This window comes from Gigantopelta aegis, chromosome 1 (assembly GCF_016097555.1).
Source record: "Gigantopelta aegis isolate Gae_Host chromosome 1, Gae_host_genome, whole genome shotgun sequence".
NCBI classification, from domain to species: Eukaryota; Metazoa; Mollusca; class Gastropoda; order Neomphalida; family Peltospiridae; genus Gigantopelta; species Gigantopelta aegis.
In genome coordinates, this window is record NC_054699.1 from 34,876,704 (window position 1) to 34,899,300 (window position 22,597).

The window sequence follows — 22,597 nt, forward strand, 5'->3', positions numbered from 1 at the left end:
TGAAATTATTTACAAAAATTTTTTAATACAATGATGGAGACAATTATAGTATAATAGAGATGATAAAACAATTTACAAACAATTTTTTTTTATTTAGTTAACAATACATTTATTTACTTAATACATTTATTTTGTTAATATATTATTTATTTATTTGTTGGCCAGCAAAGATCGAGCCATAAAGGCGGTGTGAAAAAACTACAAAGCACTATGTGCTCACGTTGAATCTGCTGCAGCCACCAGAACAGGAACTACAAAGCACTATGTGTTCACGTTGAATCTGCTGCAGCCACCAGAACAGGAACTACAAAGCACTATGTGTTCACGTTGAATCTGCTGCAGCCACCAGAACAGGAACTACAAAGCACTATGTGATCACGTTGAATCTGCTGCAGCCACCAGAACAGGAACTACAAAGCACTATGTGTTCACGTTGAATCTGCTGCAGCCACCAGAACAGAACCTACAAAGCACTATGTGCTCACGTTGAATCTGCTGCAGCCACCAGAACAGGAACTACAAAGCACTATGTGTTCACGTTGAATCTGCTGCAGCCACCAGAACAGGAACTACAAAGCACTATGTGTTCACGTTGAATCTGCTGCAGCCACCAGAACAGGAACTACAAAGCACTATGTGCTCACGTTGAATCTGCTGCAGCCACCAGAACAGGAACTACAAAGCACTATGTGATCACGCTGAATCTGCTGCAGCCACCAGAACAGGAACTACAAAGCACTATGTGTTCACTTGAATCTGCTGCAGCCACCAGAACAGGAACTACAAAGCACTATGTGCTCACGTTGAATCTGCTGCAGCCACCAGAACAGGAACTACAAAGCACTATGTGCTCACGTTGAATCTGCTGCAGCCACCAGAACAGGAACTACAAAGCACTATGTGTTCACGTTGAATCTGCTGCAGCCACCAGAACAGGAACTACCTTCAATAAAGCACAGAACTTCACCAAGAAGATGACAAGTTTCAAATTTGTAAAGACGTAACACATGATGCTTGATGTCCTGCCAATTCTGAAGTCATTGTCTGAGGTAAATTACTTCTAAATCTAATTACAAGCTACTACATGATTACTATTATATAATTTACGTTTTTTATGCTCTACATGCATCACAAGACATACCCAGTTATTCACTAAACAATAAGCTAAGCATTTAAAACATTTAATACGTGTCAGTTATTTACTTGTTATTATTTTATTTAAAACTACTTTACATATTGTTATTATATATCCTTTATTGACAATTTTAGATATTCCAGAAAGATAGTCTACTTGTGACAGATGTGCCAACAGAAATTGATGAAATAACTTTATAGCTGGAAGCCCTAAAACTGGATTCTACAGTTGTGGGCGAGAATATGGCAAAATTCATGAAAGAGTATGACTGACCATAAGAGTTTCAGTGACATGAGATTGACTGGCTGTCCAGAGACATTCTCCTTCAATGGAGATGCTTTCCTTGGAGATATGATCCAGGGAATTCTCAAATACATCGACAAGAGGTAATTTAATTCATTTACATATTTATAAATTATTATTTTTATTAAGTAATTGGTATATTACTTTCATTTTATTTCATCTAATTTTATTTATGTTATTTTTCTTGTCGTCTTTTGTTTTATTTATTATTATTGTATTATTATTTTACAGTAATGCATGTATTGTTCTTATGATTTTATATACATTCTCTAAATTTTAATTTTTAGATTTGAAGTCTTCCAAGAAGCACCACTGATTTTATTCAACGTTTTTAACCACAGATGTTGGCCAAGTTGGCAAGCCATGGTAACAAGGATATTGCTGCTCTCTGTGAACACTTTTCCTCTGTCCTGGCTGAAGAAGATAAGCTGGCAATTCCCAGTCAGTTCCAGCTTCTGAAAGCTTGAGTAACATCTGCAGAGGGAAATGTCCTGATGACATACACCGATTTACTACAAAGCAGACCACCAGCTTTGTGTAGTGTTCTGAAGACCCTTGAACTAATGCTGGTAATGTCACCATCCACTGACATATGTGAAAGACTGTTTAGTTCAATAAATCTGATAAAAAGTGACCGCAGAACAACCCTGAAAGCAGAGACCCTGCAAGACCTGCTGATGATAGTGGAACATGGGCCAGTGATTGAACAGTTCAATCCTCTGGACAGTCTACACCACTGGCTGAAAACCTGCTCAGGTACAAGACACCTAAATGGCCATCACATTGCCAGTACCACCACACACTGCTCAGCAACTGCCATAATTGAAGAGGAAAAATGTGGTTATTAAATGACATTCAGTTTCTTTTTTAAATGTATATGTAGCTGTTCTAAAAATTGCTGTGTGTTCTTTAAAGTTGTTTTGTTTGTTGATAAAGTGACTACTGTCTGTGCTTAAATTATTATGTATTTAAATGTATGTGGTTATACACACAAAATGACTGCTGTTTGTTCATTAAAAATATTTAGTTAAATGTTCTTTAAATATATACTACTCAACTTTCACTAGGGATATTTGAAGAAAGCAGCTGCATTTATTGTGTTCGATGGATCCAAAGTATTACTATGGTGATGTTTAAAACATTCAAACCACATAGTGGCACTGATCACGTTGCACAAATGTAAGATGTGCACAAATTAACATATTTGGTGTATTCCTAATGAAAGTTGAATTGAATTATACAGAAATGTATTTAATTTTTACAGTTAACAAAGTGACTGAAATTTGTTCTATAAATGTAATTAAATGTGTTTTGCTGTTATTTTCTCATCAAAAAATGTTTCGCCAAATTTGAGTTTTGTTTTACTTTGTAGTATTAGCATAACAAAAGCAAGAAAATACATTTAAACGAAAACAAATCGATGAATAAATTATGGCTGTTTATCAGTACAAGTCAATCTTTCAAAATACGATTATCAACGATGTTACTGCAGCTACAATGTATGATTTGGCCTTTCAAACACAAGACTGCACATCAACTGACCCACCACAGATAAAGGTTTGTTGTGTTTAATGACACCACTAGAGCACACTGATTTAGCAATCATCAGTTATTGAATGTCAAACATATAGTCATTCTGACATATATTCTAAGAGGAAACCCACTACTTTTTTTCAATAGCAGCAAGGGATCTTTTATATGCACTTTCCAACAGGCAGGACGGAACACATCTTTGATATACCGCTAAAGGAGCACTGGTTGGGATGTGAAATCCCCCAATTAGAAATAAGTCAACCAAGTGGGTTGAATCGTAAGACCCAAAACACCTCAGGTGAGCGCTCTACCCTCTGATCCAGTTTCTGCCTTCTAACTAAAGACCTTCTAAATAAAGACAGAGACACTTGGAATATGCGACTTGAAACATACAATTACATATCATAACAAGTGGAATATGATGGAATATAAATCGGATTAATCTTGCAATATTTGTTTTTTTATGTGAATATGCACTTTAACGTCTATTCATGAATTGTAAATTTCACGAATATTGGACACTACCTTAAGAACACTCTAACCTGGAAAATAATAAAAGTATAATATAAATATTGCACTTAAAGTTTGGTGCAAATAACGCCAAGTTTCTTCCCTGTTTACAGTTATGTAGCTTGCGAGCAATTAAATGTACATAATTATATATTTTCAGGTCCCAGTAGTAAAAATGCTTGCCTGATGCACGATTGGTTTAGGATCGATCCCCACCAGTCAAAACTTCCAAATGTTTGAAATCCAATAGCCAATGATTAATAAATCAATGTGCTCTAGTGGTGCCATTAAACAAACAAACAACTTAACTTTTTAACTTTGTTTTCAGGCAATATTTTGTTGAACCATATTTGTTTTAATCAACAGCCATGTAACCATGATTTTAATGTTCATTTCTACCCACAAACATGACTGTTACTAAAACTTATAGACCGGTAGAGGACTAATAAATTGAAATGAATGAATTAGATATTATGGGCAGAATTTACAAAGCGTGTTTTTCTAAAACACTGGTGTTTAAGCATAGTATGTATGTAGTTACACATGTGTAAGTCTAAAACAGTTTTTGTAAATTCAGCCCTACAAGAATGTACAACTTGGTGGAAAATCTGTATGTCTGTTTTGATTAAATTACTTCCACTTTAATCATTACATATAGACCATTTGCTGCTGCACTGTGACCATGAGTTTATGTTCATTTCTACCTGCAAAGATGACTGTTGCCCGATTTAAATATTCGGAACATAAGGATTCTAAATTGTTATAAATTCAGGCAGCTCACCATCAAGATGATTGCTTTCTCGAGTGACACTGTCAACCGCAAGGACATCGTCTACCAAGGCTGCAGCCAGCACAACACCCAGCTCATCAAGATGATCACTTTCATGAGTGACACTGTCAACCGCAAGGACGTCGTCTACCAAGGCCGTGGCCAGCACAACACCCAGCTCATCAAGGTCATCTCTGTGTGGACGTTCTTGATACTCTGAGTTTGATTCTGATTCATCAATCACCTCGATGTCATCATCAGCTGAATCGGATGTAAAAACATCAGACTCATCAAGCAGACTGAAGTCACTGCTATCTTCAGATAACAGGACAGCAACATCTTCAAGTTCTGTGTGGTTACCACCAGCAAACTGAACAGCTATTTCAGTCTGAAGGGGAAATTCAGTATTGCTGGATGGCAGACTGAAGTTGGCATCATCTTCAGATGAGAGAAAGATATCATCATCCCCCGACTCATCTGATTGGATATCAGCTGAAAGATCAAAAACAGATTCAAAACATCTGATTGGAAATCAGCTGAAAGATCAAAAACAGATTCAAAACATCTGATTGGATATCGGCTGAAACATCCATAGCAGATTCAAAACATCTGATTGGTTATCAGCTGAAACATCAATATCAAATTCAAAACATCTGACTGGTTATTGTCTGAAACATCAATAACAGATTCTAAACATCTGATTGGTTATTAGCTGAAACACCCATAACAGAGTTTAAAAATCTGATTGGTTATCAGCTGAAACATCAATAACAGATTCTAAACATCTGGTTATTGGCTGAAATATCAAAACCTGATTCTACTCTTAACATCTGATTAGTTATCAGTTGAAATATAAATAACATATTTTAAACATATGACTGGTTATAAGATGAAACATCAGTAAGAGAGACATCCTATATTATTTTATACAAATATTCAAAATACTGAATTAAACAAATTTTCATATCTCCTACGTTCAAGAGCCACAACTCTGTGAAAAATGGGTAAATTGCTTTGAAAGTCAAACTTAATCTATATCACATCATGATAAAGATATACACGAAATGTCAGCTCGATATTTTAAGGCATTGCAAAAGAAAAGTCTGGAAAAGTAATTTTCATAATTCTTAAGTTCAACGGAAATAACTCTTTCAAAAAGTAGTAAATTGCCATGAAAGTCAAAGTTAATGTGTAAACCCACTGTCCTGGACAGACAGTCCAAATAGCTGATGAGGTGTGTACCAAGGACAGGATCTTAATTGGACATAAGCATGAAAATAAGTTGAAATAAAAATGAAAATGTGTAACAGTACATAATAAAGCTACATGTATATACAAAATATCAGTTCATTACCTCAAGGCATTGTGAAAAAAACCATCCTGAAAACTATACCGATAGACAGACAAAAGAACGGAGACAAAACCTAAATACCAGTGTTCAAGATTAACGGTATCCTGATATCCAGTGGATACCAGAATTTAATTTTGGATACCAGAGTTCAATAACCCAGTATCCCACCGGGATACCATATAATGTTGTTGGGTTTTTTTAATCCTGCCAGGGTTTTTTCACTGAAACAATGAAAGTAGTAATTTACTGATGAAGTTAAGTAACAGTGTCGTCCAAGTTTGTTACGATGTTATTTATGAATTTCATTTAAGTGCGATACTAAATTCTCAGGTGGGATACCAGATTTTGAAATGTTAGTATCCACCTGGAATACTGCCCAAAATGTTTAATCTCGAACACTGTATAAATGTACCAGTAGGGGATAAATAAATTGAAAGTTAGTTTGTTTTGTTTAACGACACCACTAGACCACATTGATGTATTAATCATCAGCTATTGGATGTTAAACATCTGGTAGGTTTGAGATATAGTCTTAGAGAGGAAACCTGCTACATGTTTCTATTAGTAGCAAGGGACAGAATAGCACATATATGTATCACAGCCTCCGAGTTGGATATACTAGTTGTAATACACTGACTGGAACGATAAATAACACAATGGGCCCACCAACAGGGATCAATCCCAGACCGACCACGCATCAATAGGGCACTTTACCGTTGAATTATGTCCCGCTCCGGCCAACTATTTACTAACGCAAAATACAAACACACATAGTTTTAATAAATAGTTATGGTCAGTGCTTTCATACAACATACAATTTTACAACACATTTGTGTAACACAAACAATTGGAACAGCACTCTGCTCCTGAATTTACAAAACTTTTATACTTAATAAAGCTTAAAAAAGTCTGTATGTACCCGATTTAGTATTGGATGAAAATCTGTTCACAAGCTTTGCCTCGTACACAGCCGAACAGCTTCCTTTGGCAATAAAGTTTCCAAACTGGAAATCTTCAACACAGAAGATGGCTGCCGGTTTGGTATCTGTGACAGTTCGACTTACAGAGTGGAACCCCTGGAAAGTGTTCTGAAAATTTAAAAAGGTATATAGTAATTATTTGTGAATGAAGTCTTGTGTGGTGAGTGTGAATTAAATGTGATTCTGCAAAATATCAGAGATGCATTTTTTTATGAATTACATACAGGTCTTTTAACTTGACAGAGAGAACAAGATTCGTGGCAGTAATTTCCAGCCTAAACTAAGTACTGCAGAAAACAGATCTATACATACATATAAACACTGAATGGGAAACCAGATGTGTATCTTGTCAAAATTTAAAATACATTTTGTGACACTCAAGGCAAGTTCTTGCACTCACCTAATTTTCTGAATATAATTTCACATACAGGGTTCAAAGCTTTAAAGACCAAACAAATTCAAAGACTTTCAAAGACTTTTACCTAGCATTTTCAGACTTTCACCAAGTGGTCAAAGACAAAAGAATGCGATAAAAAATACCAAATTAGTTTGTTTACGTCATAGCTAGCAAGAAATTGGGCTTTTTTAAAATGCATCATGACAGGTTAAACATGTAACATTGGTAGTAATTTAATTATCTGATAACTAAAACTGTGCGTGTGCAATCAATTAACTGTAGTAAAACATGATCAGTGTTGATAGTAATCGTGCAGGCTTGAGCAGTTTACCCCAATTTTAAATTTAGGCTGAAAACCATCTAGACATTTCGGCCGATAACGACTGACGAATATGGTCGAACGTGCTAGTTTTTCACGGAATATCACAAGTCTGGAAAACATCCAACATTGATCAACACTTAATTCGAAATCACAATAGACCTCACAAGCTCCAGAGTGATAGCAAACCAGTGAAAACAAGCACGGGTGCTGTAAACAATGCTTTACGAGTGTAGCTTGACCAAATTTTATTTATTTAAAAGCTTGGCATGTGCATACATCATAACTTGTAATACAAATAAGAGTTTTGTGTTATGATATAACTAGAAAGTGGTCGAATACTGGGTCATCTGGTCGAAGACTGCATACTGTTCCTTGCGGCACTCAAACCTACTCTAGTCGATGTATACCGCATGAACAAAACTTGGGTCTATTCAGTGAATAGCATTGCCATTAAGTATTTACAAAGAAAAACAAATATTAGCAAATGCCAATAAAACGAATGTGTAATAGGGCAGTGACCCCAGTATTCGACCAGTGTATTTAATTCATTACCATACTTGTTTAAACTAAATAGTATATAGATTTTATATTTTGAACATATGCGACAGGGTGAACATTCTTTCTTCTGGAAACGCAATAGCAGATGTTAACCATGTGAATGAACATAAGTATATATTCATCGGCTATAGTGATAATATGAACGCCAGCCATTTTTATAGCATGCTATTACACTATATCCAACATCCCGTGAACATATGCAATACTTTTAATCCATTTGAAATCTTTGAAAATGTCTTTAATGTTTTTATTTATAATCAAAAGGAGCTGGCAATGCAATTTGACCTCAGTCATTATAATTTGGATCACGTGACCAAATAATGATATATGATAGAGAGGGTTGCCCCAGTATTCGACCAATAGAAAAGCTTGAGGATACATTCCCAAAATTAAAAAAATCCCAAGAACCACAAATTTACTACTTTTATGTCTTTTGGTGCTGTTTGTGAGGACTTAAATTACACAATTATGTTTTATTTTATTTTCAGTCTAATATCATTATTTGTAAATTGAGATCGGATCAAAGAAACTGTTCATCAGAAAGTAATTGTGCATGTGTGAATGTGTATAAAAGCATGTGCGTACATGCATGCATAAATGGATGAGTATGTGTTACAGTTGTTAAAATCAACACTTTTTGGATTTAGTTGTTTGATATATGCTGCATTTACTATGAAATAAACTTCAAAGTTTAGTTTTATTAGTTAATTAGAAAGTGCTCGAATACTGGGTCAGCTGGTCGAATACTGCATACTGTTCCTTGCAGCACTCAAACCTACTCGTAGTCAGCGTATACCGCATGAACAAAACTTGTCTATTCACTGAATAGCATTGCCAGTAAGTATTTACGAAGAAAAACAAATATTAGCAAATGCCGATAAAATTAACATGTTATAATCCTTTCTTTCCTTAGTGGTTGAATACTGGGGTTGTTGCCCTAATCCTTTCTTTCTTAAAGGAATGCTAAAGCAAGGCTTTTGGACTGGTGTGCATATTCAACAATACATAATGCACATCATTGCTTAATATCAACAAGTATAATCGTATAGTTAATTAATAAAACGGTTAAATGGGGCGGCTATTATATATAATGGGCACAGCCATTTTGTACCATCACAGTGAATACGCCCTCTGGCGAGCTGGTGGTTACGTAATACCTAACGTGTCACGTCTGGAATTAGTCTTCGAAATGAAGAAACAAAACATACCTGATGTTTACGGATGCATCGCAGTGTTCTGTAATAATATCTATCCCAGTAACACAGCAACTTTTCAATACAAAATAAACCACCATTGTCAAAGTGTTGAAATAACTGTATTATATTTTGTACATAAATTAACCCACGTACTGAAATAATAGTGAAGTGTTTTTTTGCTTAATTGGTCTTTTCTTTCCGTGGCCTGTACCTGTGGTTCTTGATTGGCAGGTGTATATTTAGACAGTCCCTAGACACTGTGTCTAGACACACTAAAAAGATGTGCCTCTTTTATTAAGATCACAGGGTATTGTGTAATAACCTCAAATCATAATGGACTTTACCAGCTTTATTACTGTAACTAATTCTGTAAAATCCTTGATTAAGTAGACTTTCCCATCTAAAATCACAAAACTGACAAATTACGTAGTCCCAGAGAAAAGAAAATTATCACTTGGGTATCATGAGTGGTCGTTTTTGCTCGAACGTATCCTACCAATAGACCTCATAAAATGCATTTTTTCTTTGGATTTTTTAAAAGAAAAAAATACTATAACTCCATTTCGTTATACTGATGCAAATTGAAATATATTTAGTTAAATAGTTTATTATACTATCAAGTCATTTATATTGTTTTACAAGTAAGGTTGATGAAAGCGAAACGCCTTGTCGTAAATTAGAGCATTTGTTTACACTGTGCATAGGCCTAATAGAGAAGTTGGACCTGAGCTGACGTCACTTCGCCCCAAGCTATACCACCGGTCGTCACAAAAACGAAACAAAATAGCTGCCCCCAGTTAGCAGGAATAATCACGTTTTTTTATTAATTCTAAAATTACGCGTTTTTCATTTGTTAAAGTGCCAGTATGTGTTGGTGGTCCAGGTATGCATCTTTCCAACACACGGCTCTTGGAGTTTAGTCTACCTTTAAGTAGTCAAATACTGGGGCCGCTGCTGTATCATGTATGTGATAAATAAACAAGCTTCAAACCCTTATTTCTGTGCAAATAAATTCTTCATTCGTTGACAAAGATGTTTCTTCCTGCATTGCAAAGCAAAGACCAACAAAACCAAACACTGAAATATTTTTAGCTTTTGAACTTTTTCCAAAGCCTGAATACATTAATTTCCTGGCAGCAGCAAGCCTCAAAGTTGATGCAAATGACGTCATTGATCTTTGTGGAAAAATCTTTGTAAAGGCACCACGGCTAAGGGTTGTGACATCAGCAAGCAAAGGACTGCATCTACTTTGCCATGTCGCCTCAGTTTTGCTAGCCCATATCGCCTTCGACTCAGCCTGTTTTTCAACCTTTTTAAAAACCTTTGGGAAGAGGCTACGAATTATTTTCGAAACCCTCCCAGTCCCAGTTAAGTTCTGAAATAAGATCCTGTCACCACCTCTAGCGGCCGCCGTGACCCATAAATGGGTGACCGCCATGGTTTCAGCTATCAAACCGTCCTGTTAGATCTATCTGGTGTGTTGTCAACTAGCTGTTAAAACAAAATTCAGCTGATGAAATCCCTTCCTTCTTAACCTTTGTTTATCTACAGGTTTTGCTTGTGAGTTCCGCAACTGTTAACCAGTCAATCTCTGTCATGTGATTCCTTCTTTTTTATTTTTTATTCTTTTTTTTTTTAATTTCTTTTTATTTGGCAATCCTATTCTCTACAAAGTCATTAATGTAATTTTTTTTAAAGGACAAATTAGATTTTATACCCCAGCATGTTTTGCTGAAAATAATTAGGGGTACATTTACTAACGCACAAAAATGATAACCCAAAGAATTTAAATTTTTTTGTAATGAGAGGTAGAGGTAGAGTCTAGAGAGAGAGAGAGAGAGAGAGAGAGAGAGAGAGAGAGAGAGAGAGAGAGAGAGAGAGAGAGAGAGAGAGAGAGAGAGAGAGAGAGAGAGAGAGAGAGAGAGAGAGAGAGGCGAGGAGGGGGGGGGGGTATAGTGGGTCCCCTGCTCCCCTCCCCCATCGATTCGCATCTGTTAATATTACTGTACATAATTATGAAAATCCGTTGAATCATTGACGGATCTAGAGGGAGTCCCAGCCTGTCATGTCATAGGGTTTTACTAGCCCGAGTACTCTGAATGAACGTAAGTATTTATTCATCGGCTAGTGATAATTAATTTTTATAGCATGCTATTACACCATCCAACATCCCGTGAACATTTGCAATACTTTTAATCCATTTGAAATCTTTGAAAATGTTTAATGTTTTTTTATTTATAATCAAATGAAGCTGGCAATGCAATGTGACCTCAGTCATTATAATTTGGATCACGTGACCACGTGATCAAATAATATGTGATAGAGAGGGTTGCTCCAGTATAAGAGGTCTAACGAGCTACTCTCGATTCACTAATATTAAAACCTATATTAGCTCGGCCATTTACCTTTCGACCGACCGTTCAAACACTGCGCCAAATTTCCTCAATCAATAATTGCGCACCCTTTCTCTTTGGCATTAACGGCTCCATTCAAAATTCCATAGCACCACCACCACCCACCCGCCTGCTACCGATTCGATCGGGCTGCTGGTACTCCCTTGCACCTGCCAGTGCAGGCGGTCCCTCCTCTCCCCCCCCCCCCCCCTCACCTTTCCTGTCATGGATGGAGGAGCCGGCTCTTGTGCGCTACAACATCTTGTTCTGAATGTGCACGTAAAACCCTATGACCTGACTTGCCCCAGTATTCGACCAATAGAAAAGCTTGAGGATACATTCTCAAAATTAAAAAAATCCCAAGAACTACAAATTTACTACTTTTATGTCTAAACGTTTTGAAACTTATTAGCACTGTTTCATTTCTCTTCCTGTATTATTTCTATGTATGTACCTTTCCTTTCTGTAGCTCACTTTTATGTTATTCATCTACTATTATGTTTTATTATTATTATTAGTTATTAATTGTACTTTGTCATCTTGTCAGTTTGTTTGTAAAAATAAATGTATGGAACGGTCCTAATATAGGCTTGTAGCCTGTCGACCAATCCCACCAACAAATGGAATAAATATTGTTTAAACTAATGCAATGTGACCTCAATCATTATAATTTCGATCACGTGAGAGCTAGACCGATCTGATTAAAATTAGCTCTACTAATAGTAATTAACCAGTCGAGCTAATTTTAATTAGATTGAGAGCTAGACCATCTCCAAGGTTGCAGCTGGTGACAGAGAGGCTCCTCGGCTCCAAGTGATCAACCAGAGTGCGTTTCTCCACCGGCGGCCGGCCAGACGCTAAACTTTCCTAACTTGCCTCACTTTCCTCAGTTTCTACGTTGTTAACCACTATGCCGCTCTGCTAGTGGCACGTCACTCTCCTAGTGACATCAACGATGGATATAATTCTTCCCTAAGGGGCCATTCCCAGTCTGGAGCTCGACGCGGTAAGATGTGTTTGTTTCGCTTGTGCACACTGCACGTGCTTTCGTGTGCTCGGCTTGGGGATCCTTCATTTCGTTGTTTTTGTCAGCGAAATGAAGTTTTCTACTAGGATGTATGCGGCCATTGGAACTGATTGAACGCTGGAACGCTTCTCGTTTTGACAGCCTGCACCACCAGGTTGGATTATTTTTTAGCGAGATTCCTTGCCTCCACGTCATTTCTCCGGCTGAGTATGTCGACTTGTTTTTTCGTGACTCGTATGACGGCCATTCTGCAGAACGCCACGGTTGTTCGCGTTTAGTCTACATGTCCGAGCCTGTCCTAGCAGCACTGGAAGATTGACCGCCCCACTCTAAGAAGAAATAGGAAGCGGGGTCGGCCCCTACTACTCTTTTCTAGACTTTACTTTGCTTTATACTGATGCCATCTCGTATCCTTCGGAGTCGGGCCCGTCCGCACCACTATACAAACTCATGACGACTGGACTATACCCTAGTCTGATACTCTCTCTCGTTCAGACGAATCCGGCTTCTCAAGATCTGTATTTCAGCATAGCACTACACCTTCAACGTCTAATGACTGTCAGTCATGGGGTTTTCTTGACGGGATGCAACCCATCTCGTCCCTATAAGCTGTGCACCCAAACGGCCTTAACGAGGCCACTCACGTGGACATATCGATCGGACTTTAAACTTTTAGATCTGCGTTCAAAATGTTATGTCGAAATTACTTTCTTTTTTAAAAATATTATTAAATAGTCCGATCCTCTCTTCTTTCGCTCATATAATTTTGGACTGTCCTTCTAAAATGCTCCAAATCATATAAATATTCGGCCGAGGCAGTCTATTATTTTTTTTTTTGGCTTGTAACTTTTTTTATTTATTCTGTTCACGTTTTTACTAATTGCTATTTTCACAATTCTGCCCATTTTCAACCCCCCCCCCCCCCCCCCCCCCCCCCCCCCCCCCCAATCCCGAGTCAGGCCACCGATCTTATCGGAGGTCGGACTCGGGATCGGCGTGTTCGAAACCTTAGTGGTATATGGGTGTTACCGAAAGTTCTATATATATCACAGAAGACTTCAGCTAGGTTTAAGGTCTTTATTCGGGGATCACCTGGAGGGATGTGAAGATCCTGATGTACATGTATAACATACATCAACACAAATATATATCTATATAACGACCCGACTGTGGGTCAGGTCGTTTGAGTAATGATGCTGGTTGTGCTACATCATTGATAACCTGTGCTGTTAATAACTGTGCTGTGCAGAACTAGATCAAATAGAAAACTTGCAATGCAGAAAACCACCTCTGTCTTGCTTGAACGTTTAAAAGTCTCTAACTCCAGAGAACACCAGGTAACAAAAGAAACAATAGATGGGCTTACTATTGAACGACTACCTGGCCTGAACACTGAGTTTAGGGTGAACACAACCCAAGCTGACAATTCCAAAGACACAGGAAAACAATAGAAACAAAGTAAGAGACAGCTTTGCACTATTAGAGTTAGAAAGAATAAAATATATGTAAACTGTTTTAAAATTGTAGTGTATGTGATATGCAATTTAAAACATCCGGTTACAAACTCCCCTCCCAAATAAAATGATGTCCTCATCATTTGTCAGGGTTCTGTTCCAATAGATTGAGCATAACTCTGCAGACTTTCATAGGAGCTTTTGAGAAAAAATCACTTTCTGCCAAAGACTGCAGAAAAGTAGCTTTCTCTCTCCAAGTAGATTCCGGAGTACATGCTGTTTGGAGCATACTAAATTCTCCACTTCAAAATCTAGCTGGTGGACGTCTGTCTCTATTGGATCTTCTAGGTATCGGTAGTGTGTCCTCTGCACCTTGAACTTCATGGTCTGATTCTGGTGAAGAATTATGGGAGCTGACACCATCTTGCCCACCATTGGATCCTATGGACTCTGGTATAGAATCCCATTCATCATCTTGATCCAACTGGTAAGATTTCTGTTTCCAACGGTTCTTCTTCTGGTTCTTCATCCTTTTCCACACCATTGCTGATCGCAATGTCAGGTTGGGTGACATCTCCTGAACCAGTTCCTTCTCCAGCATCTGTGACAGCGATGTTTGGGGTGCTGACCACTGGAGGTTCTTGAACCGAAGGACCAACCACAAACCCATCAGAATCATCCTGCAACAAACTATCATCTCCAGATGGGGTTGCTCCGTCATTGGATTCTGATGACTGTAGTTTTCTCACTGGTGTCTTTGGTAGGCGCGGCCGCAGTCTTGTTGTCGTTGGTGGTGTGTCAGGCAGTATCCGTCTTGGCTTTTCATCGGCTAAAATAAAAGGGAGAGAAGTGATTGGCAGGAGAAGGTTGCGGTGTAAAATGCGACTCCTTCCCTGTCCATCCTCTCTCTTCAAAACAAATACTGGGATTTCTGGATTAGGTTGACGATGTACAAGGTACACATCTTCCTCCCATTTATCTGCCAGTTTGTGTTTTCACTCAAAAGCCAACTGCCTGACAAGTACTCTTTCTCCAATATGGATGATTGCACCTCGCACTTTTGCGTCAAAATACTTCTTCTGCTTGTGTTGGCTTTGGTCAATATGGTCGGATGCCAGCTTGTAAGAATCCTGTAGTCGTTTCCTAAGTCCTGAAACATAACTGGACAGGTTTTTCTTGTCTTGCTGCAAATCCATGCCAAGTGCTACATCCACAGGTAATCTAGAATGGCGACCAAACATCAAGAAGAAAGGCGAATGTCCTGTTGTCTCATGTCTCGTGCTTTTGTAAGCATGAACAAGAGGTGAGACGTAAGATTTCCAGTCAGTCTTCTTGTTAGGATCTAATGTTCCCAACATACTAAGAAGAGTCCTGTTGAACCTCTCAGTTATGCCATTTCCCATCGGGTGGTATGGGGTTGTTCTTGACTTCGTTATCCCTGCCACTGAACAAAGCTGTTTGATGAGCTGGCTCTCAAAGTTGGCTCCTTGATCAGAATGGATTCGAAGAGGAAATCCGTAGTGAACAATGAAGTTATTGAAGAGAGCCTCTGCTGTTGTTCTTGCTGTCTGGTTTCTTGTAGGAATAGCCTGGGCATAACGGGTGAAGTGATTTGTGATCACCAAGATGTTCTGGAAACCCCCCTTTGATGTCTCAAGTGTCAGATAGTCCATGTAGTCTAACTCCATTGGCTGGCTGGTGGAGATGCTGACTAATGGAGCACGAATATTGGTGTTCGATTTCCGTCTAACACATCTGCCACACCCCTTAATCCAGTTGTCAACAGCCTTGGACATCCCTGGGAAATAGAATCTTTCTTGCAAAAGTGACAAGGTCCTGTCACGTCCTTGATGTCCTGCATCATAATGGAGTCCCCGGAGAGCACGCTTCCTGTATTCATTTGGTAAAACCAGCTGTTTCCTCTCCTCCCCATTGATCTTTGTTCTTCGATAAAGTACTCCTTTATCAAGTGACAAATGATCAAGTTCCCTAAACAGCGTTGTTGACTCTGGTGAAACAGGAACTCGATCTCGAGATGGTCTCTCTCCATAAGTTAGAGGTCTTGCAAACTGGCCAATGATGGGATCTCTCATTTGTGCTGATCGCCAATCTCTGGATGGCATGCAGTCAACACTCCTGATATCTACATCATCCAAAGGATGGGTAGATAAGCAAAGAGTTTCCAGATAATTGGGGATCTGACTGGCAGAACAAATGGCTTTCACTGAAGTAGTGGGGATGTTGACACTCTCAGCTGACTGGATTCCAGGAAGTCTTGACAGGACATCTGCATCCGAGTTGAGCTTGCCTGGTCTATACTGGATGTTAAAGTCATACGAAGCGAGAGCGGCTAGCCATCGATGTCCTGTCGCATCCAGCTTGGCAGTTGTCAGGACTTATGTTAATGGATTGTTGTCTGTTATGATTGTGAACTTAAACTAGTTATCATCATCACCCTGAGGGGCATCATGAATGGAGGGCACTGCGGTTGGGGACGCCTTGGGTTGAGGGTGGGGGTGGTATACCACCGGAGGTTAGGTGTAGGGCGCTTAAGCGTAGGCGGTTTCGGCCGTAGGATGAGATAAGGTTTGTCCGGGGGTCTGCCCTCCTCCCTCCCTCCCCTTCCCTGGCTGATCACACCAACGTTGCCAATATGAGTGCTGCCCCTCTTACCAATCACTACTAAGTAATTTCCTGTGATCGGAACCCAACCTTTCTTACCAACCTCCTCTTCCCTCGTTATGTTGATTATTTTTAGAAAGCCCAGCCTAAAAGCGCCAAAATATTTTTTTATTTTTTTAATAAAAGTAAGTTATATTTTATTTTTTGGGACTGCGCAAACAAATTGATAAAGTCCCATTAAAATTTATTTGGGCTGTAAGTTTCAAAATTGTCCTAATATTTCTGTCCCGGGTCAGATCACTGGCTATCCAGAGACCGGGCCCGGGACAGACATGCTCGAAACTCTAGTGGTATAGGAGCATGTAAATAAATATTGGAATTGGAATTTAGAGCTAGAGGGATATTTGGACGGTTGTTAGGGCTAATTAACCGTCCAAAATGTCCATCTATAGTCCGTCCATCATTCTTTAAAAATGCCACTGCGCGTGCTGTAACCTCACCGTGGTGCAGGGGTGTAACATTCTCTTTGAGAATGGCCAATACAGCACAAAATTGAAGTTTTTAGTAAAATTCAGTATCCGTAAAATTCTGTGATATTTGTGTTTTTGTACAGTTCTTTACACTGTTTTCGTTTAAGTCTTAAATTTTTATATTGATGTTGATCATCACTTTATTTATTTGCATTACCATAGTTTGACACCCAATAGCCGATGTATTTTTCGTGCTGGGGTGTCGTTAAACATTCATTCATTCTTTAAAAATGTTTTTTGGTAAATAACTTCAGTTTTGTTTGAAGTAAGAAGAAAATTAAAAGTGTTTTGGAAATAATAAAAAAAAAAAACCCTGGTTTTGTGTGCAATTTACAAATCAATCGGCTCAGAAATAAATAACTTGTAGTAAATTCCATAGTATGAAAAAAGGCGTTCGCTGTGGGACGGACAATAAGGTCGACGACATTTCATTTTCTGTCCAGAACATTGGGTTAGTTGTTAGTTGGTTAATGTGTGGTTAAGGTGTAGTGGCCTTACACCTACCCATTGAGCCCTAAGAACTCGCTCTGGGTGAACCGGTACCGGACTGCGAACCCTGTACCTACCAGCCTGTAGTCCGATGGCTTAACCACTACACCACCGAGGCCGATAGGTCGACGACAATCACTTTTCGCATCCTTGTTTTGGCTTCCTATACAATAAATATAGCATATCTTAACGCAATTTCACTTGAAATCCACATTTCGTAAAAGGTACAATTTTTTAATCACAAGATTTTCTTCAAACACATTCAGCTACGTGTATTAGTAATTAATGTTTAAAAAAAAAAAAGAAAAAAAGCAATAATAGCAATTATTTTGATGAAAGATAAAAGAAATAAAAAGTAGCCTACCTTTTGTCAAATATATCATAAAAAAAATAATTAACATTGAATATGCTATATTTATTGTGTACGAAGCCAAAACAAGGGTGCAAAAAGTGGCTGTCGTCGACCTTAGTTCTCTTACAGTCAGAGTAATCAGGCTAAGGGTTTTACGTGCACATTCAGAACTAGCTGTTCTACTGAGAACTCTATTAACGTGCCCACATTGCACAGAGGTTCAGGCACACCCACCCCGGACTTGGCCCCTGACATCGCCAGTGACCAATTCCGGGGGGGGGGGGGGTAACTTTGAGGTGGGCAGAATTGGGGGAAAATTTAGTTGAGAAAAAAACATGTCTGGTCAAAATTGAGGTAAACAAAACAAACAAAAATTAAGACTGCTCGTTCAGATTTGAAGGTGATTTAGACGGACTGCCAAAAATAAAGGGCGTCAGACTATTTACAAAATAATAATAATAATAATTTTTAAAAAGCTGTTGTAGCGCACAGCCTAGGAGTAGGCCCTACCGTGTCCTTTTATTGGCTCTCTTTTTTTTTGGGGGGGTAGGGGTAGTTTTTGTTTTGTTTTTTAATTCATCATCCACTAAAATGCCCTAGAAACGCGTATCTGGGCATCTTTATTTTTGAAAAATTCGACGAGCATACTCTTCTCACTCCGGCAAAAACGACGAAGAGCTTATATTCGGGCAAAACGATCGTTAATGAGCTGTACAAATGTAATTCGTCGTCGCTTGTTAGTAATTTTAATGTCAATAAATTAAGGTGGTTATTCAGATTTGGACATTTTCGTTTAATTCGGGCAAAAATCAGCATGACCCCCTCCCAGCCCTACAAAAACCGAAGTCTGTGGTCCTCCCATCTCCCCTCCCCCCACCAGTTTTCTACAGGAACTATACCCAACATTTTATATTTAGAAAAAAAAAACCCCAAAACTCCAACAACAACAAAAGCCCACAAAAACAAACTTACCAAAAAACCCCACCCCAAAACAAGATATGTGCCGTATTTTAAACAATTATTTTCACAGAAAGGTGTGTAAAAAAAAAAAAAAAAACTATAAAAAAAATAAGGCGACGATTGTTGGTGACATAAAGGATATTTTTACTTCGTGGGGGGGGGGGGAAGAAAAGTCTTTAAAAAGCGAACTATTTGCCGCAAGTCGGAAGTGACGTAGAATTATTTATCAAAATTACTACACCAATTTTACATATGAACCATATTTTTACTAAAACTACTCGCGCAATTTTATAAATGTTTATTGATATCAGTGAATGAGAATGTAATTAGGGTTTAAATATTGTACTTTATTACCCTCATACAATGTTCGTAAACGAGAGCATCGAATTATGTTTCTCGATTCATTCATAGAAATGAGTAAAAAGGTTTTTCGTTAATGGCGGACGATAATGTAAATTGAACCTTAAAAGTCGGCTGTTCAGAATGCATTTAATTGATTCTTGTAGAGCACATATACTTATAAACAACGTGGTCTAATCAGATAATTAGTGAGGGTAACGATTTATTTATATTTCTTTTAACTATCCGTTGTGTTGGCTATTTTTCAAGTGCTGTCTCGGATACCAAGAATACAAAATGTCGAGTGGGATGATTCCCCGATCTCAGGCGAGAAAAGACACGAAGATGCGCATTCGTGCATTTCCCGTAAGTATGAATTATTTCGCCATCAAGTTGGAAGATCTTATAATTATATATCGGCATCAACTATGATGCCTCCCAGAAAAATATACGCCTTCACTGTTGGTTTATTAAAATTATTAGTCTAAAAAACCTAATATTCTTTGAACACAATTATTTATAAATCACTAATTAGGCTTAATTTATACTATTGTCATAATTGTGGAACCAGTTCACTGAAACAAAAACCGTGATCCAAAATGTATTTAAAAAATCAACTAAAACACTTGTATAGATCTATATAACAGAGCTGTCAGCCTGTGGCAGTTCTAATGAATCGGGGTTGTTTCGCCCTAAAACCATTTCGAACTCTGCGTTGTTTCGCCCCACAAAATAAATATATTTATTATAGTTTTGAAGTATTTTTTTCTTCTGTTTATTCATCATTCATTACCAAATATTAGGTAATTTTCTGTCTGGATATTAATGCTTTATCAGCTGTTTACTTTCTGTCAGCTGAAGCTAAGCGAAATCAACATACCGTACTCGGCGTTTTAACCTCAGCTGTGTATGTAGTATATTTAATAAGAAAGCACAGCACATCAGTAGTATGCAGTGTGACTGTTCATAAATGAATTATTAATGTGAATACATTGTCTGTATATTATCTAAGGCCTGTACGTATTTCATGTAAATTAGTAAATGATACTGGAAATAAACAATAATAATATTATTTTTATCTGTAAATATAAACACACAATGTGTGACATCTAAAAATCAATGGATATAGGACAAATCAATGAATAAATGTACTTTATTAACAAAATAAAAATTAGTGCAAATCGAAACGACTCAGTTAGAGACCGAATCAACCCTATTCAAAACGACTCAGGTTAACTAGGAATAAGGGTGAAACGACCTGTTACCATTCTAAGGTGTGAGAAAATTAGAAATCAGGATCTAGGGACTGCAGGCTCTTGGTTGGGTCCAGGGTAACGTTTTGGTATAATTTCTGCCCGCACCACCCCCCCCCCCCCCCCCTCCCCAACAATATTTGTTAGAATTAGTGTAAGTTTAGGGTTAGGGTTAGTTATATACAATACCTTTTTAAACATATTGTTCTATAAAAGCAACATAATCTTTTTATTTCATAATCCAGTATCACTACGTTTTGCCTTTGAAAAATTAAAGATTTTGACTATTCTTTGTAAAATTTCCTCCAATACGGTGCTTTTGTTAGTGCTTTTGGTAGAAATATAGCACAGAAGACACAATGAGGCATTATGGGACTAAAGGTTCGTTTTATTCCGTAAGCACTTGGTTCATTCCGTCAAAATACATTCTGTGAGATTTAAAAGTATTAACATGCAGTCTCACTTGTTGATCCACTGCGTGGCCGAGTGGATACAGTGGATACAGTTTGAATCCAGACCCTAGCACTTGACATCGCTAATTCAATACCCCAAATGGGGGGGGGGGGGGGGGGGGGGGGTGCGGGTGGAAATCTTTCTGCCTACATGTCACATCTTCTTAGACCCTTTTAGAAAATGCTTTCAGTAAATAAAAAATACATTTAATACTTGACTTAGTTTGACCATGGGCTAGACAGTTCGTACTGGTCATGGAAATCCTGGAAAGTCATGGAATTTCGATATTGGTCATTGGTATTGGTCAAATCCTTTTTTTGCTACTTAAAATTTAAAAGTAATGCAAAAAAAAAGAAGTGCTAATCTCCCTAATCCCCCTCAAAACAGTGTCATGGTGTGGGCAGGAATCCATCATGGTAGTAGGACGGCTCTTGTGCATGTGGCAGGTGCACTGACATCATCAGGTATCAAGACGAGATCCTGCAGTATCACATCATTCTGTATATGAACCTCATCGGTGGAATATTTCAGCATGATAATGCCAGACCACATGTTGCACATGTCAGTCAGGAGTTTCTGCAGCACCACAACGTCCAGACATTACCTTGGCCTGCCCATTAATCACAGAACATCTATGGGCTGCACTGGATCAGCGTGTGCGACATATGAATCCACCACCCCAGACACTTCCGCAACTTCTTATGGCACTGCAGCATGAGTGGCAGAACATTGCACGACATGGTGTGTAACGTTTCATTGCTTCCATGCGTCGCCGTTGTCATCATGGCTCGTGGTGGTCATAACCGATACTGACATTTTGCCCACCCCTATGCCTGTGTACATGTTTCAGGTAGATTCGCAGAAATACTGTTTCGGACATGTACAGCAGGGCACAATATTTCACACGAACCGCCGTTTTGTTCACGCGTCGGTTACGCAAAATTAAATTTATGCGAACCGCAAATCGGTTACGTCGTGACCTGTAGATGTTCAGAAATTAAAACTTGCAGACTTCACGATTACAGTAAGTTTATTCATGCAGACATACTACTAGTATTCCGACAAATGTTTTAGACTGATTTTTAGATACTTGATGTGCAGCAAACCAGTAGCCAACGGTATATTGCAATGGTTGTAACTTGTGACTGAAGACTCAGTATAGAGTCGAGCCAAAAGTTTTAAAGAAATGTGCACGGATCGCTAAGGCGTCTAAATTATCTGCTGCTATTCTATCTCTAAAGGAATATATGTAGACATAATATTGGATTGCCTATAATTTTAGAAAGGTTGAAAACGGTTTTAACGTAAACAAAAATGCAAAAAAGTCACAAAAGCTGAAAAATACTAACATCGCATAATGAGCTTTAAATAACAAACATTTGGAATGTCACTGTAGTATAGAAGTACCAGCGATAAAGTAAAAGTAGCATCACCACCGCAAAATATCGGTGTCAAATTGTGGTCTTTCTTTTTATGTTATAAGATTTATGTTTATTAATCTAATCATGCACCAATGAGTAGCCTGTTTTATAGTTTAGAGGAACTGGACATTTGTTGCTTTTTTTTTTATTAATGTCAGTTTTGATTCATTGGAAAATTAGAAATTATGTCAATTCAAAACGATGGAGGAAAAGCTGATTAGAATATTATCATCAAGCACATTTGACATAC

At 38.1% G+C, this 22,597-nt stretch overlaps 2 protein-coding genes across 2 annotated transcripts in view; one reads left to right on the forward strand and one right to left on the reverse strand.

The window, feature by feature from the left end:
- LOC121374172 overlaps positions 1-10,778 on the reverse strand; it is a 28,498-nt gene extending 17,720 nt beyond the window's left edge. Inside the window, exons 1-3 of the mRNA XM_041501149.1 lie at positions 10,046-10,778; positions 6,521-6,689; positions 4,263-4,742 (exon numbers count right to left, since the gene is read on the reverse strand). Of these exons, the coding sequence (XP_041357083.1) occupies positions 4,263-4,742; positions 6,521-6,689; positions 10,046-10,492 (1,096 nt within the window). The 5' untranslated portion in view covers positions 10,493-10,778. The remainder of the gene's footprint in view (positions 1-4,262; positions 4,743-6,520; positions 6,690-10,045) is intronic.
- A 40-nt stretch (positions 10,779-10,818) lies between these two features.
- The window catches only part of LOC121374180 (cullin-3-like), a 61,625-nt gene continuing 49,846 nt past the window's right edge, over positions 10,819-22,597 (forward strand). Inside the window, exons 1-2 of the mRNA XM_041501162.1 lie at positions 10,819-11,159; positions 19,491-19,586. Of these exons, the coding sequence (XP_041357096.1) occupies positions 11,154-11,159; positions 19,491-19,586 (102 nt within the window). The 5' untranslated portion in view covers positions 10,819-11,153. The remainder of the gene's footprint in view (positions 11,160-19,490; positions 19,587-22,597) is intronic.